The 27,448-nt window shown below is 36.0% G+C and overlaps 2 protein-coding genes across 3 annotated transcripts; both read left to right on the top strand.

Annotated features, from left to right (window-relative positions):
• Positions 1-1,532: 1,532 nt before the first annotated feature.
• Positions 1,533-13,607, top strand: LOC145138079 (RNA-binding KH domain-containing protein RCF3-like). 2 transcript variants are annotated; one of them, XM_079072227.1, is made up of 8 exons: positions 1,533-1,710; positions 2,193-2,761; positions 2,856-3,233; positions 3,439-3,687; positions 3,775-4,047; positions 12,787-12,866; positions 12,967-13,078; positions 13,296-13,607. In XM_079072227.1, the coding sequence occupies exons 2-8, from the start codon at positions 2,201-2,203 to the stop codon at positions 13,443-13,445; spliced, it is 1,803 nt and encodes a 600-aa protein (XP_078928353.1). In that variant the 5' UTR covers positions 1,533-1,710; positions 2,193-2,200; the 3' UTR covers positions 13,446-13,607. The 2 variants fall into 2 exon arrangements, with proteins under 2 accessions (XP_078928353.1, XP_078928352.1); XM_079072226.1 differs by having other exon boundaries at positions 12,967-13,087.
• Positions 13,608-19,664: 6,057 nt separating this feature from the next.
• LOC145140488 (uncharacterized) lies at positions 19,665-20,405 on the top strand. The gene has a single exon (XM_079073962.1). The coding sequence runs from the start codon at positions 19,665-19,667 to the stop codon at positions 20,403-20,405; it is 741 nt and encodes a 246-aa protein (XP_078930088.1).
• Positions 20,406-27,448: the final 7,043 nt, after the last annotated feature.

The raw sequence follows: 27,448 nt of genomic DNA, 5'->3' as shown, positions 1-27,448 counted from the left end.
TGAGAAAACCGCATAAATGGATTATAACCGCGTTTTCCTCTGAAAAAAAAATATATGTGTTGTAAGATTGTTGCACCGGGAAATTATGTTGTGGATAGTTTGGTTTTGTTGATAGTTTTGATATTGTTAATGGTTTGGGTTTTGAAAATTTGGAGAAGAAAATGAAATATCTTGACTTGAACCGCCTTGCATGGATTTACGTATTTGGCTAAAATTGACCTTTTTAGTTTTTGTCTCGGGAATCCATTGAAGATAACTAAATTGGAAAGTTTTTAGAGAAATTTATATAAAATTGAGTGAAGTGGGATATGTTGATACATATATACACAATTATATAAAAAACAAAATAAATAAAAAATAAAATAAAAATGCAGTTTTGGTCTTCACGAGATGCATGAAAACAAAAAAGAACAGACATATATTTTCTCTTCACATGCATGCATTGAACACAAATTCACAGGTCTACCAATCCTTTGACAACTAAATAACTCCTCAAACCCACTAGAGCCGCCAGTCAAAAAAATACAACCCGGTGGTACCACCCTAACCCACGATTTCCCCGCTCCACGACTCCGTTCTCCCTAACCACCCAATCCTAGGGATGAGCATTAGAACCGCCGGAACCGGACCGGAACCGGAATTGGTAATAAGGTCCGGTTACCGATTCTTCATTTTTATGAAAACCGGTTCCGGTTCTAAAAACCGGAACCGGTTTGACATTTTCCCGTTTTTTAAAATGCGTATAACTCACTCATATGAAGTCGGAGTTACTTGATTTTTTTCCAACATGTAATTTGAAGTTTGTAATTCATTTTTGACTGTACAAACATATGTTTTGGTTAGATATTGAATCAGACACATGCCCCGAAAGAAAGAATATCGATGCTGCGTTTTTTCTATTTCAACATTTTTTTTTGTTTTTTTGAATCTGTCCCCTTTTTTTAAATGTGCATAACTCATTTATATGACATCGGAATTACTTAATTTTTTTCCAACATGTAATGTGGTCTTTGTACTTCATTTTAGACTATAAAAACACATATTTTGGTTAGATATTGAATCAGTTATAGATCTCGGAAGACAACATATCAATGTTGCGTATTTTCTGTTTCAACAATTTTTTTTTTGGAATCTGTCTCGTTTTTAAAATGCGCATAACTCACTCATATGAAAACGGAATTACTTGATTCTTTTTTCATCATGTAATTTAGTGTTTGTACTTCAATTTAGAATGTAAAAAACCATAATTTGGTTAAATATTGAATCATTTACTGGCTCCAGAAGATAACATATGATATATAATATTTCAACCGGTTCTAGTTTAAAAAATAACCGAAAAACCGGGACCGGAACCGGAACCGGCGCTAGAACCGGCGGTCCGGTTCCAGGTTCTTATAATATAGGAAAACCGGTTCGGTTCCGGTCCGGTTCTAAAGCTCATCAGTACCCAATCCTATAGTTTTGTGAAAATTGAGGGACCGATATGTAACTTTTAGTTACTAGTGAGATGCACGTGACCCGTATCACTCTTGACTGAAAGCTTTCCTCCCTCGTGACTCACCGTGTCCAGAGTTGCGACGCCACCACCAAACAGCCACCTTATAGCCCACCGCTTAAATCACTCTTTTGGCGCGTAGATAACTCTTCGCAAGCAGTTGACGAGTGTGCTATCATTCTCTCCATCATCATTCGTCGTCTTCGCCGAGAAAGGTATCCTGGAAACCTAGGTCAAGTCCTTTTCGCAATCTGTTTAGTGTTTACACTAGCATATGTGTGTATAAGTGTATTTTTCAACATCAGGAATTATTTGAACCCACAATTTGTGTACTGTTTATTTGGTTTATTGAGGACTGTCTGTATACACACTATATACATATAGTATAGAATTGAAAGATGGTTTTTTTCGGCTGGAATTTTATAGTTAGGTTTTTTTTTCTTGGATGCCAATGGAAACACCAAACTGAACTCATGTTAAACAATAATCTTGTGCCAGTTAGTAGTGTGATACATTGTATTAGGAATTGAAGATATGGACTTATCATTACTCCCTGATTGTAATCAACAGTTGTTTATATCTGGTGAATTATGAATCTTAACTGATTCTAGCAGCTTACTTTTCCGAAATATTGACAAGAATTTATAATTTTCAATCAACAACAATAATTTTAAAATTTCTTTTCATTTGGTACTAGGGTTTGATATGTCATCTCAATTAACGCCTTCGAAGAGGGGCCTTGATGAGGGTGAGGCCTCAGAAGCCAATGGAAAAGGGAAGTTGCAGAAGTCAACTGATATTACTTCCCAAAATACATCATTTATTGTTTTTCGGGTGGTTTGTCCTGCTTCTAAAACTGAAAGTTTAATTGGAAAAGAAGGCAACAAGATACCTGGTGCAAATGTGAGGGTTGAGGAAACAATCCCTGGCTGCAATGAGAGAGTAATTGTGATTGAAGGATCTGATGGAATCTCAAAGGATCAGAAGAAGGAAGCTGATGATGAAGAAAAACATGAGGAAGATTTGGCTTCTTGTGTGCAGAAGGGTCTGTTTTGTGTGTTTGAAAGAATGGTGGAAGGAGAAGCAGAGATGAATGAAGAAACATTTGTTGTGAGGCTACTTGTAGTTTCTACTCAAGTGGGCTGCCTTTTGGGAAAATCTGGTGGTGTAATCAAGCAAATGGCTTCTGAAAGCGGGGCCCAAATAAGGATTCTTCCTAGGGATAAACTTCCTGCATGTGCATCTTCTTCTGACGAATTGGTTCAGGTAAGCTCTTATTTTTCAATCAAGATTTATCTAAATCCATGCTGCTACCATCAAACTCACAAAGTTTGTTTTTTTTTTTTTTCTTAAATAACAGATTTCTGGAGAAGTGAGTGCAGTTAGGAAAGCGCTTGAATCTGTTTCACAGCAGCTTCTGGATCATCCAGCTCCAGCTCGACCTCGGGACAAGAGTGGTTCTTTGCCTGGCAACAATAGCAATAATATTTGTGAGCAAGACCCACATCCACAACATCATCCAAATGGAAGAGCAGGGCATCGTGAGGGAGGGCGTTTTGGTCCTTTCACAGACATGCTAACCTACCGTTTGATATGCCCTGATGAGAAGGTGGGAGGTGTAATTGGAAAAGGAGGGGCCACCGTGAAGGCACTTAAGCACGAGACTGGATGTGACATTAAAGTCCTTGAGAGAAGTGTTGGGTCAGATGACCGCATCATTGTCATATCTGGACCAGCGGTACCCAATTATACCATTCTGCTTTACAAATTTCAATCTGATATTGTTTTGTATACTTTAGTTTATTATATACATATAGATATATATCAACTTACATTGAAGAGATGGATTTAACCCTACTTACTAGTGATGTGAAATATATATATATATATATATATATATATATATATATATATATATATATATATATATATATATATTGTAGGTCCCAGATGAGCGGATATGTGCTCCCCAAGATGCAGTTCTTCGTGTACAGACAAGGATATTTAGGGCTGCACCTGAGACCAAGGCAGTGACAGCAAAAGTCATAGTGTCTGCACATCAGATTGGATGTATCCTTGGAAAGGGTGGTGCAGTTATATCTGAAATGAGAAACTCAACTGGGGCTTTTATTCGTATTTTAGGAAAGGATCAAACTCCACAGTATGCTGCTGAAAATGAAGAAGTAGTTCAGGTTTGTTATTTTTATTATTCTCTCTCTGTTGAGTGCTGTATAGATTTGAGAAATGATGACACACTAACCATGTATTTTTTGAGCCAGATAAATGGTGACTTTGATGCAGTTCAGGAGGCCCTTTTTCAAATAACCACAGCCTTGCGGAATCATTACTTTCGGGATGCATTTCCCTCCATGAATCATCATCCAAATCCAAATCCAAATCCTGATCATGGCCCACCCTTTCCATCATCATACATGGGAATGGGAATGGGAAGGTACTCCTCCTCTTTCAACCGCTTTGATGATCGTCCTCCCCCTCCATATATGCATGATCGACCAGGGTTCTCCCACCCCCACCAACCATGGGCTCCTCAGGTATCCTTCTCTCTAAATTAGAGGTATACTGTTTTTTCCTAAACCCTAGGGGTGCCTTTTATTTCCAGATTTAATCCTTTCAAAATGCGTGTTTTATTGCCAAACAATTTTATGTTTCATGGATTTCACCATTCCTAAATCAGGGGTTCAAGTAACTGCTAAGCTCTAGTGAGTCTCACACAAACAGTTGATAAAATACTTAATCAAACAACTCAAAAATCTGTATTACTTAATTCACCAAAAACTTAACACAATGATAAAAGTCTCTAGCACATATAAGAGGTTAGTCTCTCCCTCCCAGAACAGATACCCACCCACTACTTATAGTATCTGGACACATCAACAAAAACGTAAATACCAGATTTGCCCTCAACAGAAAAACGATCTGATTACTTGTCTTTTACTGAATTACCCCTTCTAGAATATGTGTAGTTTATCTGTTTTTTTTTTTTTTTTTTTTTTTGAACTCCCTCCGTCCCAAAATTATTGTCCACAAACAAAAAACACACAGATTAAGAAAACATTAATTACCACTAATTTTATTAAATGAAATGACAATTGTACCCTTTTGTTGCATTTAGTTCCATCTTTTTGTTTCATTTAATTCCATGGTAGGTTAACTAATAATGAGGGGTATTTTGGTAAAAATGATATTTATTTTTAGAAGTAGGATATTATTTTGGAACAAACCAAAAAGGAAACATGGACTATTAATATGGGACGGAGGGAGTATTTAAAGACCAAAGTACCTGTTATGAACTCACTTAATATAATGAGTCACACACAACAAGAACAATCAATGTAAAGAACAAAATGCAATTCCTTCACTATTACTCAAATGATTTAAGAACAAAGGATAGGTTAGCTGATTCGAGATAGCTACTCATCCACAGGAAATATTTCTAGATTTTACACAAGGATTAATTACCTTACTCCTTTGCCCACTACCCACTTATACTATCTTACATAACAAACTAAAAATATAAAATGCCCAAAATGCCCCTAATTCTCCCTACACTAGTAAGATGCTCTTTGTTTGTTGATTTCCCAAACTACCCCTATCTAAAATAACATGACGTAGTGGATGCGTAACAATATCCTGCCCTCGAAGAACCACCTTGTCCTCAAGGTGGATAAATACGATGTACAATGATCTGTAGCCACCACATATATTCCATCCACTTCCACTTGCTCCATTAATAATCAAACATGAAGGCAAGTAATGGTCATTAGAACCATCAGCCTTCTTGAGCTTGACTAAAGGCTTAGCAATACCCCATCCCAAAAGATGCACCTTGTCCTCAAGGTGAAAAAGGAAGGTAGGACGCGGTGCACAGTTTCCAACTCTTCCCAAGTGGCTTCCAACACAGACATACTTTTCCACTGTTCTTGTAGCTTCTCGTTGCTTATGTTGGCATCTTTCTTACTCATTTTCAACTCATTTCCCATTAGAAGTGTCTTCTCAATTGTTTGGGTAGTAGCTTTTTCCACAGTAAGAACACCCCAACTATTCCAAATCTTCTCAACGATCTCATTCTTCATGATATGGTGATCAAGCAAATCAACCACACCGTATGCAGTAACATAACAATACTTATATCCACACACTTGTCCCACTTCAACCACTCTATGTTTTGTCAAGTTACCTACATAATTGAGATCTCCCTCCTATATGCAATCACTTTCATACACCCGATCCTTCATTTTCTTCAGTTTAATCTCCTCCTTAAGCTTCTCAGATAAGACTGCCCCACAAACACCTACTCGTTCAACCCGTTTGTTACTAGCACCCTTTTGAAGTATAACTTTCTCTGTTGGGAATCCAAATGCCTCATCATTGCCACCATTCTCATGAAAATATATGCTCACGGTTGTATTTTGAGCTATGCCTTCAATGAGACGAGATACAAGTCTAGATGGTAGTTCTGGTATGTTAATTTGCGGATCAATTTTCTTACCACGCTCATCAACATTTATTTTTATTTCTTCCAGAAGCTCTGTTGGTGCAGATTCTTCAGGGTTTAACTCGAAAAAAACCGGATGACCTGCACAGTAACAGTCTGCAAAATTTTCCATTATATCTATCACCAGGAAGACATAGAAACCTCTAAGAAATTTACGGATTGCAGTATGCAATTTGATTTAAGAAATGTTCATAGATTCAACATTAGCATACGATACGGCAAGAAAGAACTCTTTGTGTTGACCCAAGTAGTCACTAGTTATTGCCTTGTCTACGCTTGGGGTATTTCTGAGAAATTGAACAATTGAAACCAGTGTATTCTCCACCAAACCATTTGATTTCAGAAATTCAATGGCAGTTACAGGATGACGGTTGAACTCAGATATTGCGGCTCCCATGGTGTATTTCTCAAAGTTATTTGCCTCATCACTCCCGACTTGACACCCTGCAACTGAAGAATTTTTCTCTATAGATTTTTGGTCTTCACTTTGCTTTGACTTATACCCTTTCTTTGATTGTCTCTCGGAGGAAATATTGTTGTGAAGGTGTAGGGTTTTAATGCCCGCTAGAGATTCTTGAAGACAGATACCATGTATGAACACGTTGCTGGAGCTATGAGATTTTGGAGAAACAACTTCCGATGGAGGAAATAAGATGGGAAACCAGTATTAAATACTGTGAGCTAGAGTATCGACGTTAACTAGGTCAAGATAGGGTTGTCGAATTCCAGTGAAGATTTTGAGCTGCTTGAGCATGATTTCGGGATCAGGAAACCTTTTGGACCGGTGTGGATATCTAATTCGACAGTCGATGTTGTCGCGAAGGCGCCCTTCCTGTGAATACGTTGTCGATTGGGGTTTAGTCGTTTTAACTTCAGTCGGGCTTTCACTCTCGTCAACTTTGGCATATAAACTAATTATCAGATTCAGATTGACTTTCAGCCCACTTGTCCATTTTAAACCTAGGTTGGTGAAACCCTAGAAACGTTACCTCTGTTACGTCTTCTAACGGAGCCGTTACCTCACATTTGGCGACATGAGAAAACGTCGCTAGCTTCCGACGATCCCTGATTGCTCCTTCCTTGTTCAAAAACGAATCTCTCTTTTCCCCGTTCCTTGCTTCCAATTCCCGCAATGTTGGTAGTGATGACGTGGGTGGTCTGAATCGACGAATAAGGCCCTTCAACTCTTCCCAATCTCGTATGGGTTGCCTCCGATGCTCCCATTCATAGAAAAGTGTGTCGCACTCTCGGGACCTCACATCAACTTCCACCGTTTCTTCATCCTCATACGAGCAGAATGACCTTTCCTCTTTGTTAGTTCCATCAATCAAAGTCATCTCATGCTTGTGAAATCTCCGGTTGGTCCCTCCTCTGTATTCACCTTCGGTAGTATGGCTGCCGCCGGAACCACCTCCTGTTTCATTTCTTGAACCTCCACGGGATCCCATACCGACAGGGTTTGTCCCTTTCGTTGTCTCCACCAAACTGGGTCACTGTTGTGCCCTTCTCCCATTGATTTCTTTTCGATTGGTTCTTCTGGAGGGCTATTGGCTATGGCCTTAAAATCTCTTCTAACTTCTGGTGCATCTGCAGTTGATGTTGGATCCGATGCCCTTGATTCTCCATTCGATCATACAACTGCCTTATTTCTGTTTCTAGCCATTCCACCCTCTTAAGTAGTGCTCCTCCAGCATCCTTCCCTCCTTTTATCTCCGGCCCTAATCCCAGATGAATGCTCTTCTGATACCATTTGTTATGAATTCACTTAATCTAATGAGTAACACACAACAAGAACAATCAATGTAAAGAACAAAATGCAATTCCTTCACTGTTACTCAAATGATTTAAGAACAAATGATAGGTTAGCTGATTCGAGATAGCTACTCTCCCACAGGAAATATTTCCAGATTTTACACAAGGATTGATTACCTCACTCCTTTGCCCACTACCCTCTTATACTATATCTGACATAACAAACTAAAAATATAAAATGCCCCTAATTCTCCATGCACTAGTAAGATGCTCTTTGTTTGTTGATTTCCCAAGCTACCCCTATCTAAAATAACATGATGTAGTGGATGCATAACAATACCCTCTCTCTCTCTCTCTATATATATATATATATATATATATATATATATATATATATATATAATCTCAAAGTATGTATTATTATCTTCAATCAAGATTGGTTGAGTGCTAAATGGAATAATTCTAAACCCTATCCCTTAATCTTGGAGTTTATAGTGATGTTGGTAAAGATTGCAAATCACCGATTCGTTCATCTGTCTTTCAAGGCCTTTAGAGGCTATTCTCATTTGAAATAGAGTAAATGACCACAAGAACAAAGATGTAGTAAATCAAGTCTAGTTTTTAGAATGTCTAGATTCAGCTCAGTCTAAGTTACGAATTCTGTTGTATGCTTAAAATACTGAATAGGGTCGGGCTGGAAATTATATATATATATATATATATATATATATATATATATATATATATATATATATATATATATATATATATATCAGTGTTGCAGAAATCGGCATTGGCGGCCGATTAATCGCTTGGCGGCCTTGAACCGATTATGATTAGGGTGCTTGGCGAAAATTGGTCAAAATCGGTCAAAGTCGGGCTTGCCGGCCCTTGGCGGTCCTCGGCGGTCATAGGCGGGAAATTTTTTTAAAATTAAAAATTTTTAATTTATAAATATTACACCAAAATTTTGAATTTTCAAAATTTTAAGTTTTTAACTTTTTAAATATTATACTAAAATTTTCAAAATTTTAAACTTTTAAATTTTCAAATACTTAGTTTTTTAGGAAATATTAATTTTTTAAATAATTTTATTAATAATTTAGGGTCCCAGATTAATCAGATTAATCCCTGCCTAGTCCGATTAATCGCTTATCGCCAGTCGACCGCCGAGCGATTTTTACAACCTTGATATATATATATATATATATATATATATATATATATATATATATATATATATATATATATATATATATATATATATATATAGGCTTAGGTTATTTTGTTTTTAGTAACTATTATGTGCCAGAATGCATAAATCTGGACCACCGGATGGAATAGAATCAAATGTCATGATCTGAGGGTCTATGATACTACAATAGGGTACCATGTACCATATAATCACACAAATTTCAGAATAAGGGCATTTTAGTCAATTAACCTATATTAAAAAAGGAAATTTTCGGATTTTTAGGGATAATTAATTCCATTATTTTTAAAAATCTGACTATTTTAAGTTAATTCAAATTTATAAATCCGATTTTATTCTTTCAGAATGACAGAATGTCAACCATAAACTAGTAAATATATTTTCGATTTTATTCTTGCAGAATATATTTCCAATGCATATATTTTTTTGATAATTTACCTGATTTAAGAATTCTAGATATTATTCATATACATCAAAGTTGGGTCTATGATTTTATTCTTAATACACATCCGAAATAAAATACAAATTCATACATATTCTTACATACTAATATCCTTATACATTTTAATATAGTTATACATATTCTAACATATTCTAACAAAATATCCACTTGATCTTCGCATATATACTGGTTGTTGACCTCGATTTCAAATATTTCTCTTGTATGATCAATATTGAATTCCTTCTCCATGCAATTCTGAAAGAATAAGTTTAATATATTACTCGTTAGTATTACCAGTTAAACAAATATACTTGTTGGTAACAAACATTCTCAAAGACATTCTAACAGAATGCATTTATATAAATAAATTCTAAAAGAATACATTACAAACTGCACTTAAATCATAGTCTTTTCTTCTATATACATAAACATTCTAAAGCATGTATAATTGTATTCTATGAGAATTACTAGCAACACATGTTTTATGTAATATTTTCATTCTAATAGAATGAATAAGTGTTTGCATTCTTATATGAAAAAAAAATTAAAGAAAAAAAATCGAGTTCATTCTTATAGAATGAATATGTGTTTGCATTCCAATTTGAAGGATTACATGTGAAGAATATTTCCCTTCTTCATTCTGAAAGAATAGTAGCCTCGTTAGGTTCAATTGTACAGAATGCACAAGGATGTCAAGGACAACCAAGTGATTAGTAGTGAAATAAGTAGACCATAGCAAAATAAATGGCTCATGTGTAAACATGAATGGAATGTGTGAAGATAGGCATCATACCTTTAAAATAAGAAGCTTATACAAGCATTGTTGAAGCTCTTTTGAAGCATTATCATGAGAGCGCTAAATGGATTCTGACAAGGCTTTGGTGGCTAAAAGGGCTTCAAAATTAAATCAACATCTTCTTCTTCAGACTCTAGGGTTGTTACTGGAGTTGATAATGAACTTCGTTTATGTGCTCAACCAAATGCTAAAATTGAAAGAATTTTTAATATGGTGTAATTACCTGATAAGTGCCATGCCTTTATCCCCAATTCTACATGAACCCAGATTCAACATCATCTTCTTCATCGGTCTCCGCCATTGAAGAATACGAGCAGCATATTGCTTCCTAATTTCACCCACGATCCAGTAAAAATCTCGGAGTCTACCATCCTTGTTCCGATTTCATTCAAACATCCTCATCTTCGATCATACAAGAACCACATAAATAGTTTCCCCTTTCCTCCCTCCGTTTATTTCGTCGAAATCATACAAGAAAACGACTCGTTTACCTCGATTTCTACCGATGACGGTCAAGGAAGGCTCACCGGGAATCGATAATTTCCTCCTCCTTCGAATCGGTGAAGCACTGGAGGTGCTTCCCGATTTCTGATTCCAATCGTGCTTCTCCTCCTTAATCCGACGAAGATGAGCACCGGGGGATCTTCCCCTTGATCTTCTTTGCTGCCGACGACGGGAGAGGAACGAAGAACCGTTGACTGCCTTCCTTCGCATCTTCCGCCATTGAAGAATTTTTCAATTGCAATTGTATCATCGGTCTCCGCCATTGAAGAATACGAGCAGCATAAGAGGGATGAGGTGGATTTCAACGTTTGGGGAAGCGGTTTTGTGGTTGTGAGCTTCTTGTAGGAGACGTTTCCATGGCGGTAGAGTGGGCAGGGGATTGAACCTGGTGGTCCGGTTGGTGAACTTGGAGTGAAAAGGATTTGAGGATTTTGGAGGTTTTATTAGACAGGATTTAAGAGAGGCTAGGTTAAATATACTTATTTTATTTCCTTAATTGCAAGATTCAATTAAATGATTTCCTTAATTAAAAGTATAAAAGGTCCAAAATACCCTTAAATGATTTATTTGATTGTTTATTATTTCTTGAATTCTCATTGGTGCATTTAGGCACACCATACTTGCTAAAAACATTTGAACCTAGCTCTCTCTCTCTCTCTATATATATATATATATATATATATATATATATATATATATATATATATATATATATAGGGCTAGGTTATTGTATTCTAACTATCTATTGTGTGGACGTAGGGTTAATTGTGGACCAACCATTTTAGTTATTTTTAAGAAAGTAATTGATAATTATTATTGAATTAAAGATAATTGAAAAATACTATCTAATTTCATTGTAAGGGTATTTTAGTCAATTAACATAAATTTTAAAAAGGAAAATTATAGATTTTAGGCAATAATTAATTCATTCTTAAAAAATGCAACTATGAACATAAATTACATGCATTCTGAAAGAATACGACTAATAATTGCTAAGAATTATTAGGAATACGACTAATAATTGCTTTTATTCATAAAGAATAAAACTAAGAACTATTAAAAATCGAAAAAAAAAAAATCAAAATCTAACAAAAACACTATTACATTATGAAAGAATATTATTGCTAAGAATCGCTATATTCTAGCATAATATATTTTCCTAGAATATATTTTCGTTCTCCATGTTTATTTTTTTTCCACATCAATTGCAGCCTCTTCAAAACCTAAATCCACAAGGAAAACATAATCAACTTTCAAAAATAAAAACATATAGTTTTAAAATAAAACTATAAATTCTGATACAATGCGATAGAAATTAAAGAATTTTAATTTATTCTCAAATATACAACCATTCCGATAGAATTGAATAGAAATTAAAGAATTGTAAATAGTAAATATTGTAACGGAATGCAGCAGTAAAACTCTATCACACTATTAAATCGATATATATATGCATATTACAACTCAATCATCGAATCAATTTCAACCCAACTTAGCATTAAATGGAAGTATGAAAACCAAAAAATGTTTTTGCATTTGCAGGTAGGTACATTTGATAAATATTGTAATAGAATTCATTTGATACAACACATGCATATTACAACCACATCCATGAACAATTTAATAAAACAGTTAACAGTAAATGTAATTTAATTGAAACGATAAGTAGAAAAAGTGAAACATTAATAGTATACTTCTTTGTAATTGAATATTGAATCGCAATTCATGATTTTATTATATACCCCTAATCGTAAATTATAATTTCAATTCACAAAAGGAGAAGAAAAACATATATATGTGGTTTAATAGATATAAATAAAAAAAAATAACTTTTTAAAATTTGTTATTGAATTCCCTGCCAAGCAAAACATGTGACAGATAAAAAAAACATTGTATTTTTTTCCTTCCATTTCCATTTCACCATCCCCATGTATGTTGAATTTTTGGTAGACATAATTTATACAAATAGAAGAGTTAATTAGAAGAAAAAGAATGTGAAGTGCGAAGTTATTAGACAAGATATGAAAGTTGGTGGGAATAATAAATACATTTGATATACATACAACAGGGTATTGAAGGTGGAGCTATTGGCTTTTCTGAATATGGAGGAGCGGGAGCCCCCCAAAGGAGAATGGGTGGATTTGGAGGGTGTGTCTTCTTCTTTGTATGCATATGTTTATATTTGAATTCATTACAATAAATAAATAAATAAATAAATAAATCAAGTAATAATTGCTTTGTGTGACAGAGGAAGCCACCAAGCTATTATTACAAACACTACCGTGGAAGTGATTGTCCCACGCAATGTTGTTCCTTGTATATACGGAGAGGATGGTGGATGTCTGAAACAAATCCGTGAGGTATGTAATGTAAGAAGAAATAGCATTAATTTGTTTCTTTGCACTTTGAAAAACCTAATAGCAGTGCTGTTATAATTGTGTAGATTTTGAAAAAGGAAAGTATGATGCTATAAATGGTTACTTGTGTGTAGAATTCCCTTATTTTATAATTTATATGGTATGGAGTTAGATTGGTTGCAAAGTATGATGCTATAATTAATTGGTTTGTTGTTTTCAGATTTCTGATGCTCGGATTACAATAACCGATCCAAAACCCGGAGAAAAAGAAACTCTCATCATAATATCCGGTACACCCGAGCAGGCTCATGCCGCACAGAGTCTTATTCAAGCTTTTGTGATTAGCGAGACCCAAGTTTCAGTTTCTTGACCATTCTTTTTTTTTTTCTTCATATTTTAGTACCCACCAAGGTTTGAAATTCAGTTTTGTTTCTCATTTTGTATTTATCAACTTCTCAAACTTTTCATACCTTACTAATTTATATTTTATTAATTATTATTATTATTATTAGGCTGCGTTTGGCATCACAAATTTAAACTTATTTTTCTCATGTTTCACAAATCAAAAAGTACCTTATAAGTTTTATTTTTAATTATTTAGACTAGCGTTTTAACAAATTTATTGAGCTTTTTTCAAGTTCACAGAAATTTATCCTTTATTAATAATTAAAAAAAAAATTCAGTCTACTACATGTCATTTTATGCCTTTATTTTACATGTTTTAGCTAGCTTATTAACTAGTTTTATAAAATATTGTTTTTTTAATCGGCTAGCAACAAACCTTTTAGATAGCAGTTGATTTTAGCTATTAGTCGGCTTGTCAACTAATCCACCAAACATAGTATTAGGTGGTATTTTTTTTTAATTTTATTTATTATTTTTTTTTTTGGCAAATAGTCTTTTTGATCACTTATATACGGAGGGTGAATACATTTGAGGAAAAGACTGTTTTTCGGAAGATAAGGTATCAAAACGTATTTTTGACATATTTTTTAGAAGAAAAAATAGTTTATGTTTTTGGAAGACGTTTTCTAAGTTCTTGTCCTGATGTAATATTTCTTTTTCTACCACCGACATCTCTGCCAACACAAACGACACCATCACCATCACCACCATTACCACCACCGACGCCACCACCTCCACCACTGGCCCATAGACTTTAGAAAACACACATGTTTTCTTTTTATGAAAACAAAGTTACAGAAAAATACTTTTAGTCTACATCTCATTCTGAAGACATGTTATAAGACCAAACACATTTTACCTTTTAAAAAACGAACATCACCTTTTATGTTTAGTTTTGGAATAAAAATCATTATTCAATTTTACACTTTAGGTCAAATCTTAGTTTTGAAACCTAGTTAAAATTTGCATGAGTAACTTGATTACAACAAATTTAATACAACAGTGACATGACTTATTTTGAATTTTGGAAATGACCACATGATTTTAAAGGAAGTTAGTAGTTGTGTTGCTTAGTTATTTTATACGTAGGAGGTTCGAGGTTGAGTTATACACCGATCCCTTCATATTTGAATGAGTGGCTCTTTATGTTTTAGTAAGAAAGATTAGTCTCGTCTTAAGATGTACCCCTTTTGAAGAATGCTCTTTGAGGGTTTCTGATAGAATTTTTGAGAAATTTTGGAAATGAACAAACGATTTTAAAGGAAGTTTGCAGTTGTGTAGAAAAGCTGAAACTAAAACCATAAAAAATAAAAATCTATCATTGTTTTTGTTTTTGTTTTTATTTATTTTTTATTATATTTTTGTAACTGAAGTTTTATTGATTGTTTAGTATTTTGCTATAAAATTGAAAATAGAAAAGTCTAATTAAACTGTATATAAATTATAAGAAAACCATTTGGGTTGTGGTGACTTGGTAAGGCATGTGGAAGATATGGTGGATAACCTATTGACCCATGTTCAAATCCTGGCACTACTCAGCCCTTGTGGCCATGGAGGTTCGCCTGCAGTGACTCCAGGGCATGAGGCAAAGCCTCATGTTTGCAGCGGGGGATTAGTCGGTGCGCGAAAGCTGGCCCGGAAACCTCGTTAGGGAAGTTCCCTTTGCAAAAAATTATAAGAATGTTTTTTTGCCAATATATATATATATATATATATATATATATATATATATATATATATATATATATATTAAATGAATTAGTATTAATTATATGTATATTAAATGCTAGTCGAATTGACACAATTTTTTTTCCAACGTGTAGTTTAGAGTTTGTACATGATTTTAGACTATAATTTTGTAATTTTTGGTTTAATATTCAATGACTTACGGTCTCTCGAAGTCAGGATATCAAAGCTGGAAATTTTCAGCTATTTGTTTTTGTACTTTATATTCCGTGAAAAATTTAATACACACATCTCATTTGTTTGAAGTTAAATTCACATAAAGTTTTTTCCAGCATGTAGTTTAGAGTTTATGTAACATCCCAAAAATACTGGTAATTTTTATAATTAAATAAATATATATATTAAATGATTTCCATAATTATATATAAATTAAATGATATCCATAATTATAATTCTCTTTTTATGGAAACTAATTAAATCCGTCACTAATGTCAGCAATAACATTCTTTCAGAATAAATTCGCATCTAGGTTTTTATGCATGGAATACGAAGAACGAGACTGTATTCTACTAGAATATACTCTCATTCTGCTGGAAGACACTCTCATTCTTCTAGATATGAATTCATTCTGAAAGAATATTATTGTTGACATTAATGAAGAATTTAATTAGTTTCCATAAAAATGAATTATAAGTATGGATAGCATTTAATATACATATAATTAATACTAAATTCTTATTGGTGCATTCTAGCACACAATAGATGTGAGAAATATTTGAACCTCTCTCTCTCTCTCTCTCTCTATATATATATATATATATATATATATATATATATATATATATATATATATAATAATAATAATAATAAGTATTTTCTTAATACTTTTATTTATTTTGAATTGTATTGGATTAATTTTGTTTTCTTATTACTTTATTGTAGGAATAAGATTTAAAACTGGAAAACAGGACTGAAACCGGAATCATTAGAACATGAATATGTAGAACCAGTTCGAGTTTCGGGTTTCAAAAATGGCTTTTTCTGGGCTTCGGGTAATCTAGGTTTGGGTCCTTCGGGTTCGGATAACCCGGTTTTGAGGGGTTGAAACCAGTTTCTGTGAAAAGTTTAAACCATACATATCTTATTCATTTGAAGTCAGATTGACATGCAGTTTTTTTCAGTGTATAGTTTATAGTTTGTACATGATTTTAGAATGTAAATTTGTCATTTTGGTTTTGTATTCAATGAATTACAATCCCCCAAAGTCAGGATATCTAAGCTGAAATTTTTAAGTCTTAGGTTTTTTATTTATTTATTTTTTTATTTTTATTCTGTGAAACTTTTAAAAAGTGAATAGTTCATTCGTTTGAAGTCGAATTGACACGATTTTTTTTCCAACGTGTAGTTTAGAGTTTGTACATGATTTTAGACTATAATTTTGTAATTTTTGGTTTAATATTCAATGACTTACAGTATCTCGAAGTCAGGATATCAAAGCTGGAAATTTTCAGCTATTTGTTTTTGTACTTTATATTCCGTGAAAAATTTAAAACACACATCTCATTTGTTTGAAGTTAAATTCACATAAAGTTTTTTCCAGCATGTAGTTTAGAGTTTATGTAACATCCCAAAAATACTGGTAATTTTTATTTTATTTATAAATCATCCAATTCATACATCAAGTGTTCCAAAAACCAATCATGATAAAAATGTATCTAAACATCAGAGTAAAACAATAGTCATCAATGTGGAAAATCATAGGGGAATGTTGTGTAGTCAAGCCAGACCTTTCCCTTTAGAACCGGAAGTATCTAAAAATGTTAAACCACAAAACCGTAAGCACAAAGCTTAGTGAGTCCCCCAAAATACCGCATACCATATAAATGGGCCCAACCCAACATACATACAAATGGGCCCAACCCAACATGCAAAAGGGCCCAACCCAACATACATAAGAATGGGCTTAGCCCAACATACATACTAATGGCCCTTAACCCACCAAACAAATAAGCCCATCCCAACATACATAAAAATGGGCCCAACCCAACATACATACTAATGGGCTCAACCCAACATACAAATTCAAGAGTCACAAAGACATATAACATCCTACACAATATAGTGAGAAGACTCACCTGTCTCACAAAGTCAGCTAAAAACACAACTCAACTCCACGCAAACGGTACTACAACACACCTATTGAATCAAACAAGGTACCACCTTAGTGTAACCTCTAAAACTAGCCACTTTGGACCAAAAGTCAAACCAGGTCAACAAGTCAATGATCAAGGTCAATGTCAACGGTCATCACTTCCATTAGCTGACCCTCACGTCCTGACTAGCTCATGGTCACGTCGTGGGAAACAGAATCAACTAGGTCCTACTCAGCTACGACTCAACTCAGTCAGCTCAACTCATTCTTGATCCAAACCATCGTCACGTCGTGATGTACATGTCATCATGTCGTGACAGAATCATCCCAAGTTAATCGAGGAAAACCCCAATCGTCACTGTTCTGGTCAAAAAATGATCACGTGCAATTAGACCATGTTGTATGAGAGGTTGTGATGTTAGTATAATGTAAGTATAGAATAATGATTAAAGTGAGACAAGTGAGTTACAAGGAAAGCCCTTGATCCTTTATAGGATCCCCGACATAAAACCTTGGGAGGTGACAATGATCACCTTCGTTGATGTGTTTTATTGATTTAAATATGAGATTACAAAGATGATGAAGGTAATATGAGTACAAGTGTAGTAATCAAGCTAATCGTGTGTAGTGTGCTAAATACATGTGTTATTTATAGTCTAATGCAAGTAACAAGATATCCGATAATTCCGGGATCCTCCGGAATCAGCATATGAACGTTATTTGACTTGGTATTCCTGGTCTTTTGCCTGGTTGAGACGACTCTCCGTTGATAATGAGTCCCATGTTGAATAATTCTGCACATATGAGAAAAAGAGTGAGAAATAACATAACCGTTATAGGTGTTAGGAAATATTAGTAATAATAATCAGGATCCTGCGATATATTTTAAGGATCCTGAGGTTTCAACAATATTAAGGATCCTGAATATGATTTTGGGATCATGCCCCTAACAATTGCCCCCAAATTATACCTACGAAATATAAATGTTAGTTTATGGATATTTAGAGGTATAATTTTAAAAATAATGAATAAAATAGATAAGAGATTTGAATTTTAAACCCTAATCAGATAGGATCTATCCGTTCAATAGTAATCATCACGCAGTCAAATCATACCCTCTCTCCTCTGTCACTAGGTTAAATAGGGTAAACCCATCGATTCCTTTTACCTTCTTCAATATCTCTTCTGATCATCTCCGGTCACCTTCAAAGGCAACTCCTTTTTCTCTATTCTCCTTTCATTTTTTTTCTTTTTTTCCAATCATGGACAAGAAGGCAACCCGTTCTCGTGCTAGCATTACTGCCCCTCCCGAAAACCACTTCATTGATTAGGGGATCTTGGCCTATGATGAGGTCCGCTCCTTTGAGACGAAGACATACAGTCTCTCAAAGCCAATGGAGCTTTTCCCTCCGATGTGATTTTCAGGTCCTTCGAAGCTTTTGTTCAGTCTTGTTTTGTTTCTCCTTCATGGGTATGCTTCCCTGAATACCGTTCTCTTTGGGTCTCAAATACCCTTTTTCGGACATCGTTTCCGATTTCTTTCAAGCCACCAATCTTTCATACATTCAAGCAATGCCCATCATTTGGAGGATTTTATACTGGATCGATTGAGTGAACCGTTCCCACAATTTGGACATAGGCCTTCCCGAGTTGGCTTATGTTTATGAACTTTCAACTTTTGGAAAATTCAAATTTTTTGCTTAAGGTCAAGACCAAAAAAACCTCCTCATTCTATAAATGGTGACCAAAAGATCCCATTAAAGAATGTCACTTTGGAATGAGATCAGGCAAGTTCCTTGGATACATGGTGACCAAAAGAGGAATTAAAGCAAGACCGGAGAAAATCAAGGTCATCCTCGATCTAAGATCACCATCCTCGACAAAAGATATTCAAAGACTAACATGAAGAGTGGCATCCCTAAATAGGTTCATCTCAAGATTCTCAGAAAGATGCAAGCCTTTCTACGACATCTTGAAGAAGAACAAAAGGTCCGAGTGGACGAAGGAACACGTAGATGATTTCCAGGAACTTAAAAAATATTTAAGTTAGCACCCCTATTGGTAAAACCATTAGATGGGGAACCACTTCTTCTCTACCTTTCAGTATCCTCAAACGCGGTGAGTGCAGTCTTAGCTAAGGATCTTAACGGGGACCAACATCCCATCTACTATGTAAGTAAAAGTCTCTTGGATCCTGAGACTAGGTACTCCAACCTTGAAAAACTTATACTTACATTAGTAACTACTTCTACTAAATTAAGACACCATTTTGAAACACATCCTATAAATGTAAGAAGTAGTTATCCCATTAAGAATGTTATGAGAAAACCAGAATTGCCAGGAAGGATGGCAAAGTGGTTCGTGAAACTAAACACATATGACATAAAGTATGAGCCAAGATCCGCTATAAAGTCTCAAGCATTGGCAGACTTTATGGCTGACTTTAGTGATGATCTACAAGGTGAAGTAGAAATAGAAGCCAAACAACTTCTAGAAGAAGAAAACATGGGAAGATGGACACTATTCACAGATGAAGCATCAAACCAAAGAGGAACTGGCCTAGGGATCATACTAAAATCGCCACAGGGGGACATTCTACCCCAAGCAATCAGCTGTGAGTTCAATGCAACCAACAATGAGGCAGAATACGAGGAACTAATCATGGGATTACAGTTAGCCAAGGATCTTCAAATCAAGGATCTCCAGGTATTCGTCAATTCTTTATTATTGACTAACCATTTTAATGGATCATATGCAGTAAAAGGAGAAAGATTAGCACTATATTTCCAGATCCTCAAAAATTTAGCCTCAGAATTCGAAGCATTCAGCCTAAACCAAGTTCCTATAGAAGACAATGCTGAAGCAGATGCTTTAGCCAATCTAGGATCTTCTCTTAGGATCCCGCCAGAAACTAGGATCCCGATAATCCATGTGTTGATCCTAGCGATCGAGGATCCTGCCAAAAGACTAAAGGATCCTGTCGATCACGAGGAAACTACCAACATCGCTACAATCGAAGACCCCGATCCTCAACTTCCTTATCAGGATCCTAACATCAAGGATCCTGCCCCAACCTCAATATCCTAAATCCAACCTATTATGGAATACCTCAAGAATGGCACGATCCCAAAAGAGGAAAAAGCGACAAAGCATTCAGAACAAGGGTCTCAAGGTTTGTAATAATCCAAGGTAAATTATATAAAAAATCTATGGCTTTTCAAAGACATAACAACATCCTACATCAACCAGTGGAACCTCTACATCCTATCACCTTCCTTGGCCATTCATAAAGTAGGGGATGGATATAGTGGGAAAAATGCTGGTAGCTCTTGGAGGAAAAGTCTTCATGCTAGTGATGACCGACTACTTCTCAAAGTGGATAGAAGCCGAAGCTTTTGTTCAAGTAAGAGACAAAGAGGTAGTCTCATTTATTAAACGCAATATCTTAACCAGGTTTGGGATCCCTGCCGAAATCATATGCGACAACGGATCCCCGTTCATAAGCAAAAGGACAAGAGACTTTTGCATGAGTTGGGGAATCAAAATGATAATGTCCACTCCTGTTCGCCCTCAAGCCAACATTTAAGCAGAATCTAGCAACAAAATCATAGTCAATAACTTGAAGAAAAGGTTAGATGAAAAGAAAGGAAAATGGGCAGACGGACTTCCTTTCGTCCTATGGGCAGATAGAACCACTTCCGAAGTAGCCACATGCCAAACCCCATATTCCTTGGTGTTCGGAGCAGAAGCAATGATTCTACTGAAGTAGTGATCCCGACAACAAGATACCTACTTCAAAGTTAAGAAAACAACGACAAGATCTTGGCCCAGGATCTTGATACTATTGATGAACTCAGGTATCTTGCCAAGATCCGCATCCCTGCTCATCAACAGAGAATCACCAAGGCATACAACAAGAATATAAAAGTCAGAAGATTCCAAATAAGAGACTTGGTATTAAGGAAAACATTCCAAAACACCAAGGATCCTAGTGCAGGTAAACTGGAATCTAAATGGGAAGGACTGTATCTCATAGATGCTGAAGCAGGAAAGGGGCATATTGGCTAGCTACCCTCGATGGAGATGTCTTGCCAAGATCCTGGAATGCTATACATCTTAAAGCTTATTTTATGTAAGTAAGATTAATTATTTTCCAACACACTCAAAATACATATACTCTTTATTTTTATTACTATTTGCTCTCTTCAAATACCATTACTAACTTAAGCATCATAGGGGCGTTAGCTAGACTAACGCCCACCCCTAGCTAATGTTTGTTGTGTGCAGGGACTCAAGGATCCTGACACACAAAGATCCTGACACACAAGGATCTTAACACATGAAGATCCAAGGATCCTGACATATAAGGATCTTGACATATGAGTATCCTGGCACTTAAGAGTCCCATAGCTACAACGTTCTATGATTGCAATGCACAAGTATCCAAGTAACTAAGAATAGAGACTGATCATCCCTCCTACGAATAAGGGTACTTAATCCCCTCTAAGGTTTAAAGAGTTAATTACCTCTTTCATACGAGTTAAGGTTTCTACGCCTCGCTTAGACGCACGTTATCTAAATATAGGATGTGTATATGGGGATCATTTGTCACACTGTGACAACCCGAAAATTTTGATCTTGTAAGGTCAATGCAATCAACCCGAATTCAGACTAAATTCCATTGCCTTCTAGCCTTGTTAAGGGTCATTCTAATGAGCTCCAAACCTAGTACACTCAAGGGTTGAGTGTTAGGGAGTAATAACTCGAGATCAGAAGGCTGCACCCGAACCAGAGAACCAAACACTTGAGGTTCACGGCCGCAAACCTAGTTCACGGCCGCAAACCTAGTTCACGGCCGTGAAGTCTCTTATGGCTGTGATATTTCCCCTTTATGTATAGATTTCCCTCATTTCTTCATCATTCTATAAAATCCCAACTCAAGAACTTCCATTCTCTCTCAAGTATCATCAAGAATTACTCCCATTTCTCGTCCAAGTTGTAAGTGATTCTTCCATTTGTTCCTTGATATCCTTCTTGATCTAGTACAACCCTATGATTTCATCCATGACTTCACCACTTTTGTCTAGATCTTCAAGATCATCATCTTTCACCAAGAACATACACTTGTTGTTGGTGGCCGTGAACTCCCAAGGGATCCCAAATCGTAAGTGTTTCATCATTTATCTTGTTACACTTGAAAGACTACTAGATCCTAGCTTTGATTCTTCAAAATTCATCACCATCTTTATGAGCTTGAGGTGTTCACGGCCGTGAACCCTTCATGTGGCCGTGAACCCTTCAAAGATGCTTGATAGAACCGTGAACCATTTTTCCTTGGCCGTAAACCCTTCATATGATCATGCTTGGGCCGTGAACACATCATGTGTTCTTGGCCGTGAACACTCTTAGGCCGTGAACACTTCATAGTGTGGCCGTAAACTCCCTTTAGTCAATCACATGTGATTGTAACACTTCATTCCAAGTGTTTCCTAGTCCCTAAGGTTGTTTCCTTGCATGTTAGTTGTTATAAACACTAATTACATGCCTATATATGCCATTATATGTCATTATATGTCACGTTTGTGTCTCAAGAATTCATTCGTGGAACTTCTCATCCTTACACGAACCTTCAATTGAATCACCCACATAAGGTGAGTTCATACCCCTATAATCAACCTTTTAATGTTTTAAATTCTTTTAAGGGGGGGGGGGATACAAGTTGAACACAATGAAAATTGTGTAAAATCTTATCTATGATAAACATCATTTTAAAGGATTGCTTATGTGTTTATAAGTGATCAAATCATTTAAAAAACTCTTTTAAAGTTATGTTACTTTATTGTTTATAAAACTCCGTTTTTTTAAAGTACAACCATAACTCAGTAGATAATCGATTCTTTTTCTTCAAGTAAGATACAGTTCAAGTAAACATACTAGTAAACTATAATAGGTATAGTTTAGAGGTTCCGTTCATACTATCACTAGTACCAGGGAGGAACATACTATCACTAGTACAGGGATGACCATACTATAACGAGAAACAATTCAAACATACTATACACTAGAACAGAGAGAACATACTATACGAATACAAGAATACTATAACATTAATGTGAGCCACTACTTCATGACACGACAATATACTGCTGTGTCACGTTTTGTAACCAGAGTCTCCTGGAGGGAGAGCGTGAATTTGTGTATAGATCTATCCGGGATTGACCATCCTACACCTTGCTGCTAGCTACAGTGGGACCTGCAGGTCTACGGGTGACGAATGTCATACCATTTCGACGTCTTTGATCGTCGTGTTTTACTAGTCAATCAAGTATGGTTAGAACCTCATCACATTTTAACCTTAATTAACAAACTGGTTATAAGGTAGTTAGTGCTTCAGTAGTCACTTTATACAACATTATTGAATACTTTCATTTTCCCATTACATTATTATTGTGATCTTCTCACATAAAAGGTAATGCAAACTATTAAAGACAGTCTTAAACTCGGGAAAACTTACATCATTTCAAAAGACAAACAGAACAGTCGAGTCTTACTACATTCAGTTAGAAGGGGGCCTATAATGCTAACTTTATGATTCCTCGGTAGATACATCAGGGATATATATTAATCGGGTCCAGTAGACAGTAGAATGTGTGCTTTCCGCTTCATTTCCTGTTCCTTGTTTGGTTGTGGGCTTAGAGCAGATTCACCCAATCCACTATCTAATCGACCTTAGCTATATATATATTCCGTATACACCAAGTAATTATAAGGAGTAACAGGTATGGGTCAGGCCATAGTATACAAATTTAGTAAACCGTTTTCTAGTACAAAACATACTTTTCAGATAGAACATTGAGTAAATTAAACTAGAAACTTATCAGTAAAGGGTTTAATCCATTTTATTAAACCAGTATAACTTAAAGGACCTTTGATGGTTAATTCTATAATACCTTAGTTTTATACATCAGGGTTATATATAATTAATATCCGATAGGTAGTTGGATGTGTGCTCTGGATAATAATATATTTTAAAAATATAACAATACCTTATACAACTATAAATGCAATGGGGCCGAAGTGCTCTGGATAATAATATATTTTAAAAATATAACAATACCTTATAAAAGTATACATACATGGTAATACATATATACATACTAGAACAAGTATCATAAGAAGAACAGAACATAAGTATTTAAAGGTTGAACACTGCGATCAAAACCTGGACAGTTATGTAATCATATCTAGGATCAATATAGCCTGATCAACTATATTCATTCGAGATGTGACCGACATGTGTTTGGGAGTGATGTGGTGTTGCAACAGTCTTAAAACTTACCTAACTCTATTCAAGGGATTTCTAGATCAGAACATAAAGTTAAAATACTATGGGAGTATTTTATGATACTATAAGACAACAACGAGTTTAAAACATACCACGTTCATTACATTAAAATACTATAGGAGTATTTTAGGTACCATAAATAACTTATGTGAGAATTTAAAAGACCCTTCTGGTAGGTCTATGATTTCGGAGTGTATACTTCCAAGGTTTTATATAATTGAGATTTTATAGACTTAGAATTTGTGATCTATGCTTCACTACCTGTTCCTTGTTTGGTTGTGGTTTTGGAGTAGGATCACTTATTCGAAGGTCTATTTAATCTTAAATTATATGCAACTTGTATACATTGTGCAATTATAGGAGGACCCGGTAAGGATCACCCCATAAAGTTTCACTTATTCTCATAGATTCTTTACACTTCCATTCTCGTACGACAAACCCAGACAGGTGTAACCACTCCATCATAGTAGTCAGCAGAGGAGTCAAGGAGGAACAAGAAGAGATTCAAAATGAGTTTCCAAGAAGTGATCAGCCAGAGAAACTAAAACTTCTTATGCGTCACACTAATAAATAATACCCATGATTGACTTAGGGAGCTAGTGAATACACTGCTCACATTATGTGTTAGGATTATTTATTTTTTGTGCAACTAGTATCAGTTATTCAAATCACAGATACTCATTCGAGGATAGCCACTTCCGATCCATATAGTTTATTTTATATAGACTCTCTTATGAATTGTTTCCAAAACCCTACGAAAGTCAAAACCAGATACACTCAGAACTAGGATAACTTAGTCTTTCAGCTTTCGACTTAAATTCACTGCTATAGACTTATTTCCATCTCATCTTTGTATTCTTTTAGCAAGATGCCTCCTCGTAGATCAAACAGGCGCACTACTCCGATAACTCCAACTCAAACACCACTACCTCCTCCACAATTCGATCCTGCTGCTCTCCAAGCAGCGATATCAGCTGCAGTAGCAGCTGCTCTATCTCACATCAGCGAAAGTGGTACCAACGGTACTGGTAGCGGTACCCACTTAACCAACCTCGGAGTTACCCACGGACACCCACGAGAGTGTTCGTACAAGGAATTCATGAACTTCAAACCCAAATCCTTTAATGGAAATGGGGGAGTCATTGCTCTGATGCGATGGTTCGAGAAAACAGATTCGGTCTTCGAAATCTGTCTGTGCCCAGAAGGAAGCAAAGTTAAGTTTGCTGCCTGCACTTTCTCCGACAGAGCCCTAACATGGTGGAATAGCCATGTTAAGTCACTGACCCTATCAGTGGCTAACTCAATAGGTTGGGAGAACCTAAAAGAGATGATGTTGAAAGAATACTGCCCGAGGGGCGAAGTACAAAAGCTGGAACAAGAACTATGGGAGCATACCATAGTCGGCTCAGACATAGTGACCTACACTAACAGGTTTAGCGACCTGGCAGCACTATGCCCTGGGATGGTTACCTCGGAGAGTAAGAAGATAGAAAGGTACATCTGGGGTTTATCTACCCCGATTCAAGGGGATGTACTGTCTTTTAACCCAACTACATTCGATAGTGCCAAACGCCTGGCCAACGACTCATTGACCATGGAGTCTGCCATGGCGTGGTAGTCTTCGTTCCCGATCCTTCAAAGGGAGGGGACTATAAACGAAAGTTGGGGAACAAAAGGAAGGAGCGAACAACACAGGAAACCCCGCAGGAGCAACAAATGGGTACCATATACGCCGCCACAACACCTGCTACTCCAACATCTGCCAGTCGATATGCTGGAACTCTCCCGAAGTGTGGAAAGTGTAACTATCACCACAACAGAGTATGTCGGGAAATGCAATGCCTGAATTGCCACAGGAAGGGGCACACCGCCCGGTTCTGCAGGGCACCAACACAACCGATCTCCCAAGTCCCCGGAATAGAAGTAAACCAAGCCTGTTATGGCTGTAGTGAGACAGGGTACTACATGAAGGACTGCCCGATAACGAAGAACTCAGGCGCGGATGGGCGAATTCTGATGATCACCGCAGGAGAAACTACCCCGGAGTCCCCAGCGACCAGCGGTACGTCTTCGATATAATAATTACTTTAAAATTTAATTATATCTATATAAGATTAAAACTTGGGGAAAACATTTAAAAGTAATTATAATAACTCACTCATATGAACAAGTCACAACATTCATGAGAGAACTAAAGATCCGTTCATGGAAGCTATGATGGCTTAGTATGTACATCAGGGTTGTGCATAGCTAAGATTTTGCAGACTTAGAGTGAGTGATTCCGCCTTAATTCCTGTTCCTTGTTTGGTTGTGGATTTAGGGCAGAGCCACTCAGTCGACCGTCCTATTCATCTTAATTATACATAACTTGTATATGTCGGGCGATTATAGAGGTATCGAGGAGGATCATAATATAGAGTATCGACACTAGTTATCAAAGCACTTGCACTATTTGTACTCGCTCATCGCGGTACGATTTATGGCAGTGGTAATATTAAGGGGAAAACAGAAAGCACTAGAACGTTTACAAAGAGTACATTATTGAGCACACTCGGGATACACCGTCGTATAACAAACGTTTCTTGCAAATCGGCCTAACATTCGTTTCTGTAAAGAGTCTGTTGTCATCATTCGTTATGGATTAGCGTGGTCCTCACCATACGAAGTTCATATATTTCGAAATTCCATTGCCTTAACCGTCAAATTCATGAAACCCTCGTCATTCGTAACGACAGCCCGACCCAGACCTCAGAATCGTCTACCTCGTATTCTAAACCCCAAAGTA

Source organism: Lactuca virosa, chromosome 9 (assembly GCF_052849685.1).
Source record: "Lactuca virosa cultivar CGN04683 chromosome 9, Lactuca_virosa_CGN04683_v6, whole genome shotgun sequence".
NCBI lineage: Eukaryota > Viridiplantae > Streptophyta > Magnoliopsida > Asterales > Asteraceae > Lactuca > Lactuca virosa.
Note: the sequence above shows the minus strand (reverse complement) of the source record. Positions and strands in the feature narration are given on the sequence as shown.

What these genes read in the sequence shown, in the direction of transcription:
- LOC145138079 (XM_079072226.1), top strand. Translation starts at nt 2,201, where the DNA reads ATGTCATCTCAATTAACGCCTTCGAAGAGGGGCCTTGATGAGGGTGAG. An exon ending in ACCAACCATGGGCTCCTCAG is followed by an intron (nt 4,048 to 12,786) that starts GTATCCTTCTCT and finishes TACATACAACAG; the next exon opens with GGTATTGAAGGTGGAGCTAT. An exon ending in AGAATGGGTGGATTTGGAGG is followed by an intron (nt 12,867 to 12,966) that starts GTGTGTCTTCTT and finishes TTTGTGTGACAG; the next exon opens with AGGAAGCCACCAAGCTATTA.
- LOC145140488 (XM_079073962.1), top strand. Translation starts at nt 19,665, where the DNA reads ATGGCAAAGTGGTTCGTGAAACTAAACACATATGACATAAAGTATGAG.